The sequence below is a fragment of the Gopherus flavomarginatus genome, chromosome 2 (assembly GCF_025201925.1).
Source record: "Gopherus flavomarginatus isolate rGopFla2 chromosome 2, rGopFla2.mat.asm, whole genome shotgun sequence".
Classification (NCBI taxonomy): Eukaryota; Metazoa; Chordata; order Testudines; family Testudinidae; genus Gopherus; species Gopherus flavomarginatus.
The window spans coordinates 303,047,463-303,060,684 of record NC_066618.1 but is presented as its reverse complement, the minus strand read 5'-3'; the positions used below and the strand labels follow the sequence as shown (position 1 = coordinate 303,060,684).

The window sequence follows — 13,222 nt, the reverse complement described above, 5'->3', positions numbered from 1 at the left end:
CCAAACCTAGTGCTTGCTACTTATTAGTCAATGGGAGTAATCTAAAGAGCCAGAACTATTCCAGATAGCAAAGATATGGCCTTAATGGTTTGCAATACCTCTCCCCAAACAAATTCTAAAACTTAATGGAAACCACTTGTCTGGATTGCAGACAAGTGGTTTCCATTAAGTTTTAGAATTTGTTTGGGGCGAGGGCTGGACAAGAGTTTGGCCCTAACTCCTGCATAATGAAGTGCTAGAATTCCTTGGAAACATTTGAAAGCTGTGCTGTGCCCCTGGACACTGGTGAACACCAGTGAAAATCAAGTATTCCTATTAGCCCTGGAAGACACCCACCATCCTTTAAATGACCAGGTAGTATAGTGGCTGAGAGGACCTCCCTAACCTTAAAGTGGTCTGTGGCAAAAAAACAAAAAATCAGAACCACATAAATACAACACCACCTTCTTCCACCATCCGCTGCTAAAATCCTCTACTCCTTCTTCCTTGAAGATCTAGCCCCAATAAGCCATGTGTTTGTCACCTTCAGACTTGATTACTGTCACTGTACTTGGGGCTAAACATTCGAGCAACAGAGTCACCAGCTTGCTTAGAATGTAACTGCCTGCCACTGTGAGCTTAACTACTTTGTTTTCAGTTGGCTCCCAGAGGCATCTCCCCGGCCACCGCAGCCAAGCTGGGGCTGGGAGAGAGGAGGCCACTACCCCTATTCCCCCCACACCACTGGCTTACATGTGTGTCCTCTCCAGGGTCCAGGCACCTAATTAGTGGAGCCATGCTTGTGCACTTCCAGTAATTAGGTGCACAGCCCTTGCTGCCCGCTTATGCAGCTGCCCAGGTGCACACCTTAGAGGGAACACAGGTCTGAGAGTGGAGGTGCAGTTTCCCATCACTGTCCTTTGGGTGCATCCTGCCAGGGAGGATTCAAACCATTTTAGCATATTTCCCTGGATTCCTACCATCTCCCTCAGGTGGAATAGCAGTAGCTCATGACAGACTGTTGTTAGCTGAAGAGAGGCCCAGGAGTATGAGAATGAATGTCTGCCTTCCATCAACTTCAAGAGATCATTCATCAGCATCACCAATGATGTTCTGTGTTCTGGCCTGACTATTGAATTTAGTGGGATTTATGGGCACCCAAAAACTTTTGGAAGTTTTACAGATTTAGGAGCTTATCTTTAGGTATCAGGTAGCCTCTGGTAAATAAAATGGCTAAAGGTTTTTGTTTTGTTTTTTGTTCCCCTTTCCCAGCATTAGGCCAGAAAGCTCAGAGGAAAGGCACAACTAAGGAAGAGAGCAGCTCCAAGCTCCCAAGGAAATCCAGCAATAAGCAGAATGAGCCAGCCCTAATACACAGCCCGCATATAGGTAGGTGCTATATAGAGTTGTTCTGGGAGTGCTCGATCATAATGGGTAACAGGTCTTGTCTATATATAAAGGTGCACTGGTTTAACTAAAGGTGTGGTTTTTAACCCAATGTAAAACCCTGTGGGGACACTCAATACACTTGTGATCACTTACACCTTGACAATCACTAATTTCTAATTCAGTGATCAATTAAATCTTGATTGGTTAGAAAGAGGTATAATCTGGAATTATCTTCAGTTGATAATGGGTTGACAGTAGTGATGTTATGGTGGGGGTCTATTTTAGACAACCAAATCAGGAAGAGGAAATGGATGAGTCATTCTACAAGCAGGTAACAAGATTAGTAAACACACATGAGCTAGTATTAATGGGAGATTTTAACTTCCGTGATATCTGTTGGAAGACTATTACAGAAAAACATATGTCCTCCAAATTCTTAGTGTATGTAGGGGACCAGAAAGTTGAGGAAACAACTAGAGGGTCATCTATTTTGGATCTGGTTTAGACCAACAGGAATGAATTAGTTGAGAACATGAAGGTAGTCAGGAACTTTGGAGGAAGTGACCATGATCTGATAAAATTCAAGGTCCTATGGAAAGGAGAACATGAGAACAGCAAAACTAGGACTCTAAACTTCAGAAAAGCAGATTTCAGCTGAGTCAGAGAAATAATAGGCAAGATCCCATGGAAAGACCAGTTAAGAAGAAAAGGAGTTGAAGGGGGCTGGCAGTTCCTTAAAAGATGTAATCCTGGAGGCTCAACATCAAACTATTCTGATGCAGAAGATAGATAAGAAGAGCCACAGAAGGTCAGTGTGGCTGCACAATGAGATTTTTAGCTATATAAAAACTAAGGCTGTCAAATGATTAAAAAAAGTAATCCTCTCTCCTTTTGTTAATAAACTTGTTTTACTTTTAATCTAAACTAGGGCTGTCAAGCAATTAAAAAAATAATCGCAATTAATGGTGCTGTTAAACAATAGAATACCATTTATTTAAATACTTTTGGCTGTTTTCTACATTTTCAAATATATTGATTTCTATTACAACAGAGAATAGAAAGTGTACAGTGCTCACTTTATATTTATTTTTTATTACAAGTATTTGAACTGTGTAAAAACCAAAAGAAATAATATTTAATTCACCTAATACAAGTACTGTGTTGCAATCTCTTTATCATGAAAGTTGAACTTACAAATGTAGAATTGTGGGAAAAACACTGCATTCAAAAATAAAACAATGTAAAAATTTAGAACCTGCAAGTGCACTCAGTCCTACTTCTTGTTCAGTCAATTGCTCAGACAAACAAGTTTGTTTATACTTGACGGAGATAATGCTGCCTGCTTCTTGTTTACAATGTCACTTGAAAGTGAGAACAGACATTCTCATGGCACTGTTTTAGCCGGCTTCGCAAGATATGTGCCAGATGTGCTAAAGATTCATATGTCCTTTCATGCTTCAGCCACCATTCCTGGGGACATATGTCCATACTGGTAACTGGTTCTGTTCAATAACCAGCCAAAGTAATGCAGACCGATGCATGTTCATTTTCATATCTGAGTCAGATGCCATCAGCAGAAGGTTGATTTTCTCTTTTGGTAGTTCGGGTTCTGTAGTTTCTGCATCAGAGTGTTGCTCTTTTAAGACTTCTGAAAGCATGCTCCACACCTCGTGCCTCTCAGATTTTGAAAGGCTCTTCAGATCCTTAAATCTTGGATTGAGTACTGTAGCTATCTTTAGAAGTCTCACATTGCATTTTGCAATTTGTCAAATCTGCAGTGAAATGAACAACAACATGTGCTGGGTCATTGTCCAAGGCTGCTATAAGATGAAATATATGGCAGAATGCGGGTAAAACAGAGCAGGGGACATACAGTTCTCCCCCAAGGAGTTCAGTTACAAATGTAATTAACACGTTATTTTTTTAACGAGCGTTGTGAGCATGGAAACATGTCCTTTAGAATGGTGGCTGAAGCATAGATTCAAGGACTGGAAGGGACCTTGAGAGGTCACAGAGTCCAGCTCCCTGCCCTAATGGCAGGACCAAATACTGTCTAGACCATCCCAGATAGACATTTATCTAACCTACTCTTAAATATCTCCAGAGATGGAGATTCCACAACCTCTCTAGGCAATTTATTCCAGTGTTTAACCACCCTGACAGTTAGGAACTTTTTCCTAATGTCCAACCTAAACTTCCCTTGTTGCAGTTTAAGCCCATTGTTTCTTGTTCTATCCTTAGAGGCTAAGATGAACAAGTTGTATGACACCCTTTTAGATACCTGAAAGCTGCTATCATGTCTCCTCTCAGTCTTCTCTTTTACAAACTAAAGAAACCCAGTTGTTTCAGCCTTCCTTCATAGGCCATGTTCTCAAGATCCTTAATCATTCTTGTTACTCTTCTCTGGACCCTCTCCAATTTCTCCACATCTTTCTTGACATGCGGTACCCAGAACTGGGCACAATACTCCAGTTGAGGCCTAACCAGCGCAGAGTAGAGCGGAAGAATGACTTCTCGTGTCATGCTCACAACACATCTGTTAAAGCATCCCAGAATCATGTTTGCTTTTTTGCAACAGCATCACACTGACTTATTTAGCTTGTGGTCCATTATAACTCTAGATCTCTTTTCTGCTGCACTCCTATACAGTCTCTTCCCATTCTGTATTTGTGAAACTGATTGTTCCTTCCTAAGTGGAGCTCTTAGCATTTGTCTTTGTTAAACTTCATCCTGTTTACCTCAGACCATTTCTCCAGTTTGTCCAGATCATTTTGAATTATGACCCTATCCTCCAAAGCAGTTGCAATCCCTCCCAGTTTGGTATCATCCACAAACTTAATAAGCGTACCTTCTATGCCAATATCTAAGTCGTTGATGAAAATATTGAACAGAGCCGGTCCCAAAAGAGACCCCTGCGGAACCCCACTTGTTATACCTTTCCAGCAGGATTGGGAGCCATTAATAACTACTCTGAGTACGGTTATCCAACCAGTTATGCACCCACCTTATAGTAGCCCCATCTAAGTTGTATTTGCCTAGTTTATTGATAAGAATATCATGCGAGACCGTATCAAATGCCTTACTAAAGTCTAGGTATACCACATCCACCACTTCTCCCTTATCCACAAGACTCGTTATCCTATCAAAGAAAGCTATCAGATTTGTTTGACATGATTTGTTCTTTACTGGCTATTCCCTATCACCTTACCACCTTCCAAGTGTTTGCAGATTTCCGTAATTACTTGCTCCATTATCTTCCCTGGCACAGAAGTTAAACTAACTGGTCTGTAGTTTCCTGGGTTGTTTTTATTTCCCTTTTTATAGATGGGCACTATATTTGCCCTTGTCCAGTCTTCTGGAATCTCTCCCGTCTCCCATGATTTTCCAAAGATAATAGCTAGAGACTCAGATACCTCCTCTATTAGCTCCTTGAGTATTCTAGGATGCATTTCATCAGGCCCTGGTGACTTGCAGGCATCTAACTTTTCTAAGTGATTTTTAACTTGCTCTTTTTTTATTTTATCTTCTAAACCTACCCCTTCCCATTAGCATTCACTATGTTAGGCATTCCTTCAGACTTCGATGAAGACCGAAACAAAGAAGTAATTAAGCATCTCTGCCATTTCCAAGTTTCCTGTTACTGTTTCTCCCTCCTCACTGAGCAGTGGGCCTACCCTGTCCTTGGTCTTCCTCTTGCTTCTAATATATTGATAAAAAGTCATCTTGTTTCCCTTTATTCCTGTAGCTAGTCTGAGGTCATTTTGTGCCTTTGCCTTTCTAATCTTGCCCCTGCATTCGTGTGTTGTTTGCCTATATTCATCCTTTGTAATCTGACCTAGTTTCCATTTTTTAATATGCCTCCTTTTTATTTTTTAGATCATGCAAGATCTCGTGGTTAAGCCTAGGTGATCTTTTGCCACATTTTCTATCTTTCCTACCCAGCAAAATAGCTTGCTTTTGGGCCCTTAATAGTGTCCCTTTGAAAAACTGCCAACTCTCCTCAGTTGTTTTTCCCCATAGTTTTGATTCCCATGGGACCTTATCTATCAGCTCTCTGAGCTTACCAGAATCTGCCTTCCTGAAATCCACTGTCTCTATTTTGCTGTACTCCCTTCTACCCTTTGTGAATTGTGAACTCTTATGATTTCATGATCACTCAAGCTACCTTCTACTTTCAAATTCTCAATGAGTTTCTTCCTATTTGTTAAAATCAAGTCTAGAACAGCTTCCCCACAGTAGCTTTTTCAACCTTTTGAAATAAAAAGTTGTCTGTAATGCAGTCCAAGACCTTATTGGATGGTCTGTGCCCCGCTGTGTTATGTTCCCAACATATATCTGGATAGTTGAAGTCTCCCATCACCACTAAATCTTGGGCTTTGTATGATTTTGTTAGCTGTTTAAAAAAAGCCTCTTCCACCTGGTTAGGTGGCCTGTAGTAGACTCCTAGCATATCACCCTTTGTTTTTTACTCCTTTTATCCTAACCCAGAGACTCTCAACACTTCTGTCTCCTATGTCCATCTCCACCTCAGTCCAAGTGTGTACATTTTTAATATATAAGGCAACACCTCCTCCCTTTTTCCCCTGTCTATCCTTCCTGTGCAAGCTGTATCCATCCACACCACCATTCCAATCATGTGCATTATCCCACCAAGTTTCAGTGATGCCAACAATGTCATAGTCTATAGGGTGCCACAGGACTCTTCGCTGCTTTTACAGATCCAGACTAATATGGCTACCCCTCTGATACTTAACAATGTCATAGCTGTATTTATTTATTATCACTTCCAGTTCTTCCTGCTTATTAACCATACTTCTCACATTTGTATATAGGCATTTAAGATACTGATTTGATCTTGCCTCCCAGTTTTGCCCTGACCCTCCTTTCTCTCTGCCATTATGGCCCACGCTCCCTCCTATTTCCAACCCGTCTCCCAGGTCTCCATGTTCCCCACTTACCTGTGGGCTTTGTTCACCTGTCCCTGTTGAACCTAGTTTAAAGCCCTTCTCACTAGGTTAGCCAGTCTGTGTCCAAAGAGGGTTTTTCCCCTCCTCAAATGGTGAACGCCATCTCTGCCTAGCAGTCCTTCCTGGAATAGCATCCCGTGGTCGAGGAAGCCAAAGCCCTCCTGGCGACACCATCTTTGCAGCCAGGCATTCACCTCCACGATGCACCTGTCTCTGCGTGGGCCCCTACCTTTGACAGGAAGAATCAAAGAGAATACCACCTCCGCTCCAAACTCCTTCACCCGTACTCCCAGAGCCCTGTTTCCTATTTGCAGTGGTGGCAGCAGACCTTCCAGCCTTAGAGGTACGAGGCTTCTCCTCCTCCTCTGTAGGAGGCGATTCCTTCTCTCCTGTATCAAGAAGAGCATAATGGTTACCTATTACCACAGTAGGAGGGTTCGGGACAGGGGTGGAGCACTGCCTGCTGCCAGAAGTAACCAGCTGCCAGTGTCCACCCTGAGCCATCTCCTCCTCCACCAGTGATGTATCAGCAGTCCTATGTACTGGGACAGCTACCTCAGCTGTCTGCACATGGACACTGTCCAGGAATTGCTCGTGGATTCGGATGCTCCTCAACCTAGCCACCTCCTCCTGTAGCTCCCCCACCTGCTGCCTGAGAGATTCCACCAGCAGGCACCTTTCACATCAGATGGTCCCCTCAGCCTGGGTATCAGTAAGTGGGAATTGCAAGTCACAGTCTCTCGCAAAACCACACCAAGATCTGGGTAGAAGCATCCATGCTCAGGCGCTCTGTCTGGCTACAGATGCAGGTAGAGAAGAAAAGAGCAGTGCTTGTATGAAAGAGCATACAATTGTTTAGCATATTTGGCACATAAATACCTTGCAGTGCCAGCTACAAAAGTGCCATGCAAATGCCTGTTCTCACTTTCTGGTGACATTGTAAATAAGAATAGGTCAGCATTATCTCCTATAAATGTAAACAAACTTGTTTGTCTTAGCGATTGGCTGAACAAGAAGTAGGACTGAGAGAACTTGTAGGCTCTAAAGTTTTACATTGTTTTGTTTTTGAGTGCAGTTATGTAACAAAAAAATCTACATTTATAAGTTGCATTTTCACGACAGATTGCACTACAGTTCTTGTATGAGGTGAATTGAAAAATACTAATTCTTTTGTTTATCATTTTTACAGTGCAAATATTTGTAATAAAAATATACACTGATTTCAGTTACAAAACAATACAATATCTATGAAAATGTAGAAAAACATCCAAAATATTTAATACATTTCAATTGGTATTCTATTGTTTAATAGTGCAGTTAAAACTGTGATTAATTTTTTTTAATAAAAAACAAAAGGGATACATCCAGGAAATGGAAGGACTGGCATGCCACCAAGGAGGTAAACATAGGAATAGCGCGAGATTGTAGGGACAAAATTGGGAAAGCCAAGGAAAGAACAAGTTACAGTTGGTAAGGAACGTTAGAGACGACAAAAAGAGGTTCTTCAGATATGTCAGACAAAAAAGAAAGATCAGGAATTGTGCAGGTCTGCTGTTCAATTGAGAAGATGAACTGGTAATGGAAAATGATAGGAAGGCACAGCTGCTCAATGGCTACTTTGCTTCAGTTTTCTCACAAAAACCAACATGTGACCAGATCACTAGCAAAATTACCATAAACAATAAAGGGGGAAGGATGCATATCGGGATAAGTAAATAATATATCAGAGATCTGACTAGTTTGAATGAATTCAAATCAGCTGGGCCAGATGCTATTCACCTGAGGGTACTGAAGGAATTAGCTGAAGAAATTTCAGAGCCACTGGCAATAATATGTACAAACTCATGGATAATAGGAGAGAGCCCCTCTCCAGTCTTCCAGGACAATGTAGTGCCCATCTTTAAAAAGGAGGAGCTTGAAATTATAGACAAGTGATCCTGACTTTGATACCTGGGAAGCTACTAGAGCAATGAATAATATACCTGAACTTCAGCAAGGTTTTTGACACAGTCCCACATGACATTCTGATTGGTAAACTGGAGAAATGCAGGCTTGACACAGCTATCATGAAGTGGGTACTGTGACAGGGTCAGGCCAGATGGCTATAAGAGAAGGGGGAGGGATAGCTCAGTGGTTTGAGCATTGGCATGCTAAACCCAGGGTTGTGAGTTCAATCCTTGAGGGGGCCATTTAGGAATCTGGGGCAAAATCAGTACTTGGTCCTGCTAGTGAAGGCAGGGGGCTGGACTCCATGATCCTTTAGGGTCCCTTCCAGTTCTAGGAGATAGATATATCTCCATTAATTATTTTAGTGTTAGGCCTTAGCTACACTTGAGTTACAGCCAGTAAAGCCACTAACAGCGCTGTAACTCACTCCCCATGCACACTGGCAAGGCACATACAGCGCTGTATCTCCGTGGCTACAGCGCTGCTTGTACTCCACCTCCCTGAGGAGGAATAAAGAGTATAGCGCTACTGCTGCAGCGCTGGGGCACCAGTGTAAACAGGGAATAACCTTAGTACACCGTGACTGACCTCCAGAAGCTTCCCATAATCCTTTTAAGTGAAGGTTTCGCTCTTTGTTTTGTGTGAACTCCAGGCTCTGGAAGCTACTTGTTGAAAAAACAAAACACAGCTACTGTTTGCTGTGAATGAGCAGAGGCAGGGGGGCTCCCTTTGGAACACCCACAGCTAGTGTTTGCTTGAGGAGAGAAGCAGCCGGTGGGTGGGGGGTCCGTTTCGGAGTGGCTGCTTATCTGGTCTGTGAGGAAAAAAGGCTGTTTGCTTTCAGTGAATGAGAGAGGGGAGGGGGTCAGAACTTGCAAGTCAGGGTACTGACACAGTGTTGGCTCCAAAAATCCACACTCTCTCTCCCCCACGCTCCCTGTCACACTCCACCTCACCCCCCCTTTTGAAAAGCACATTGCAGCCACTTGAACACTGGGATAGCTGTCCATAATGCACTGCTCCCAATGTCGCTGCAAATGTGGCCATGACAGTGGGTTGGCAGCTGTCAGTGGGGACAGACTGCAGCACTTTCCCTACTCAGCTATATGAAGACAGGTTTAACTTCCAGCGCTGTACAGTTGCAAGTGTAGCCATACCCTTAGAAGGCAGATATATTAGTTCTTCTTCGAGTGATTGCTCACATCCATTCCAGTTAGGTGTGCGCGCCGCGCGTGCACGTTCGTCGGAAACTTTTTACCCTAGCAACTCCAGTGGGCCGGCAGGTCGCCCCCTGGAGTGGCGCCGCCATGGCGCCCAATATATATCCCTGCCGGCCCACCCGCTCCTCAGTTCCTTCTTACCGCCGTGTCGGTCGTTGGAACTGTGGAGCGCGGCATAGCTGTCCTCCACGTCCCTAGCTCTCCTTGTTCTCTATCGTTATCTCTATTGTAGTTGTTAGTTAGATTGTTAAGTAGATAGTAGTAGTTAACTGATAAGTAGTTGTAAATAGTTTTTCGCCGGGGGCTTAGCCCTTCCCGGCACCCGGCACCGGGCTCATGCCTGGTTCGCCGGGCTTCAAGCAGTGTGCGGCCTGCAAGAAGCCGATGCCTACCAGCGATCCCCACGACGCGTGCCTGAAGTGCCTGGGGGAATCGCACAGATCCGACAAGTGCCGCATCTGCAAGGCTTTTAAGCCAAGGACTAAGAAGGAGAGGGATCAAAGGCTCCGGACTCTCCTTATGGAGGCGGCACTTGACCCGGCGGCTTCGCAGGCCGTGATGTCGGCGCCGGCACCGGATCGCACCGGCACCGAGAAGACTCCCCGGCACCGACCTTCTCCGGCACCGGGGGCAGAGCCTAGGCCGTTGAAGTCCATTACTCCGGCCAGGCAGACCCGAGTGGAGCGCCCGGCCTCAACATCGGCCGCGGCGCCGCCGGCACCGTCGACTCCGGGCCCGGCGGGTCCGTCGAGTCCGGTGCCGCCAAGCTCCCCCATGACATCTGGGGTCGAGATAGTGGTGCCATCCACACCAGAGACCTTCGCCTCGGCACGGGACCTTATAGCCATGACCGAGCCCACTCAGCTACCACCCCCGGTACCTCCGGTGCGGGTCGTGTCCAGAGGCAAGCCTATGATGTCGGCACCGTCTCGGGACTCACGGTCTCGATCCAGGTCCCGACGGCACGGTCGCTCCAGATCCCGCCACCGCTCGCAGTCCCGGCGCCGCTCCCCTCAGCGGTACCGGTCGCACTCGCGGCACCGGTCGACATCACGACGATCGCGGTCAGACTCCAGCCGCCGTTACCGGCACCGCGACTCCAGGAGCCGATCCAGGCATTCGCCGCACCGGTCGACCTCCCGGCGCCGAGCTGGTGGCAGGTCCCGGTCCCGGTCGACCTCCCGGCACCGAACCGGTGGCAGGTCCCGGTCCCGGCACACCTCCCGGCACCGAACCGGTGGCAGGTCCCGGTCCCGGCACCGAAGCAGCGCTCGGTACCGGTCCAGATCCCGGCACCGTGACAGAACCCGGTCCCGGCACCGATACGACTCCCGGCACCGGTCCCCGGCACCGAGAAGATCGCCCGTGCCGGCCCGCGCGGACCCTTACCATCCAGGGTCCGCCCCGCCATGGCCCTCTAGACAGCCGTCCGTGTGTTCATTAACGGACAGTGGCTACGCGCTCGGCACCGACCGGCAGGCGGCACTCTTCAGTGAGCCTCCACAGCAGGACCAAGGCCCGCAGCAATGGGGTTTCTGGACACCCTGGGCATACCATCAGGCCCAGGGCCCCCAACAGCTCCCTGCTAGGCCGGTGACTGCGGAGCGCAGGGCACCTGAAGCCTCCTTGTCTCGCCCCCCTCCCTCCCCGGATGGGGAGGAAGGGTCCAAGCATCAGGACTCCGCTTTGGCTCCTGAGGCAGAGGCGAGGGCCGAGGGAGACCCCCCATTAGACACTCTCTTGCCGGGGGTCTCCTCATCCTCCTCCCCTGACGAAGCGGTGGCTGGGACCTCCTCCAACAGCCCCCCCCCGCTAGACCTCAGGGCGCACCAGGACCTCCTCAGGCGAGTAGCCCAAAATCTGAGTCTGCAAGCCGAGGAGGTCTCGGAGGTAGAGGACCCTATTGTGACCATCCTCTCGGCAGACGCTCCCACCAGGGTCGCCCTGCCGTTCATACGGACCATTCAGGCCAACGCCAACACCATCTGGCAGTCTCCGGCCTCCATTCCTCCCACTGCGAAGGGCGTCGAGAGGAAGTACATGGCTCCTTCTAAGGGCTACGAGTACCTCCACGTACACCCGACTCCGTGTTCCCTGGTGGTCCAGTCCGTCAACGATAAAGAGCGTCACGGCCAGGAGGCTCCGGCCCCCAAATCCAGGGAGGCCAGGCGGATGGATCTCCTCGGCCGTAAGGTGTACTCGGCTGGGGCGCTGCAGCTCAGGGTCTCCAACCAACAGGCCCTGTTAAGCAGATACGCATTCAACTCCTGGGTGGCAGCAGATAAATTCAAGGAGCTGCTGCCACAAGATGCTCGTCAGGAGTTTACGGCCATCTTAGAGGAAGGCAAGAAGGTCGCACGCACATCCTTGCAAGCCTCTTTGGACGCTGCGGATTCGGCTGCCCGTACCCTCGCGTCGGGTGTAACTATGCGTCGCCTCTCCTGGCTCCAGGTTTCCGGCCTTCCGCCGGAGCTCCAGCATACTATTCAGGACCTTCCTTTCGAAGGCCAAGGATTATTTTCAGACAAGACAGATCCCAGACTCAAGAGTCTGAAAGATAACCGAGTTATCATGCGGTCACTAGGGATGCACACACCAGTGACGCAACGTAGACCCTTCCGGCCGCAGCAACAACAACAACAGCGCAGGCCGTATTCCCAGTTCCGCCAGCGGCAGGACCTTAACAGGCGCCGCGGCAGGAACGGAAGGCGCAGGCACTCGGGGAACCAAGGGGGGCAAAACCAAGGCTCCTCTAAGCCCCCGCCTGGACCCAAGCCTTCATTTTGAAGGTGCGCCCGAGGGCGCAGTAACAGTTTCCCCAATGGATCCTTTCCCCCCGTTTTCCAACCGCCTTTCGTTTTTCCTCCCGGCGTGGTCCCTAATAACATCAGACCGCTGGGTCTTACGCACGGTGCAGTCGGGATACCGCCTGCAGTTTGTTTCATTTCCTCCTCCCCGCCCCCCTTCCTCGTCCCTCTTCAGGGACCCCTCTCACGAGCAATTCCTTCGGCAGGAGGTGCAGACGCTCCTCGGCAAAGGAGCTATAGAGGCGGTGCCGGAGAACGAGAAAGGCAAGGGGTTTTATTCCCGCTACTTTCTGATCCCCAAGGCCAAGGGAGGCCTCAGGCCTATCCTCGACCTGCGAGAGCTCAACAAGTACCTGGTGAAGTTGAAGTTCCGCATGGTTTCCTTGGGGACCATTATCCCATCCCTGGATCCGGGAGACTGGTACGCCGCCCTCGACATGCAGGACGCGTATTTTCACATTGCTATCTGGCCACCCCACAGACGTTTCCTTCGCTTCCTTGTGGGGTCTCTGCATTACCAATTTGCAGTCCTCCCATTTGGCTTGTCCACGGCCCCGAGAGTGTTTACGAAATGCATGGCAGTTGTTGTGGCGCAGCTTCGGCGCAGTCGTATCCACGTGTTCCCGTATCTGGACGATTGGTTGATTCGAGGCACGTCGCACCAACAAGTCTGCAGCCATGTCCGTGTGATCACCGACATGTTCGCCACTCTGGGCCTCTTGGTGAACACAGACAAGTCCACCCTGGCCCCCACACAAAGGGTGGAATTCATCGGGGCCGTCCTGGACGCCACTGTGGGCAGGGCCTTGCTGCCATTGCAGCGGTTCCAGGCCTTGTCGGCCATCGTGCAACGGCTACAGACAGCCCCCTTGACGTCAGTGAGGACGTGTCTAACCCTGTTAGGCCACATGGC

At 48.2% G+C, this 13,222-nt stretch overlaps 1 protein-coding gene across 3 annotated transcripts in view; it reads left to right on the top strand.

Moving 5' to 3' along the window:
- The window catches only part of IQANK1 (IQ motif and ankyrin repeat containing 1), a 184,822-nt gene that overhangs the window by 14,894 nt on the left and 156,706 nt on the right, over positions 1-13,222 (top strand). For all 3 annotated transcript variants that reach the window (XM_050939360.1, XM_050939359.1, XM_050939358.1), the window contains exon 3: positions 1,252-1,368. In XM_050939360.1, coding sequence (XP_050795317.1) covers positions 1,252-1,368 — 117 coding nt within the window. The remainder of the gene's footprint in view (positions 1-1,251; positions 1,369-13,222) is intronic.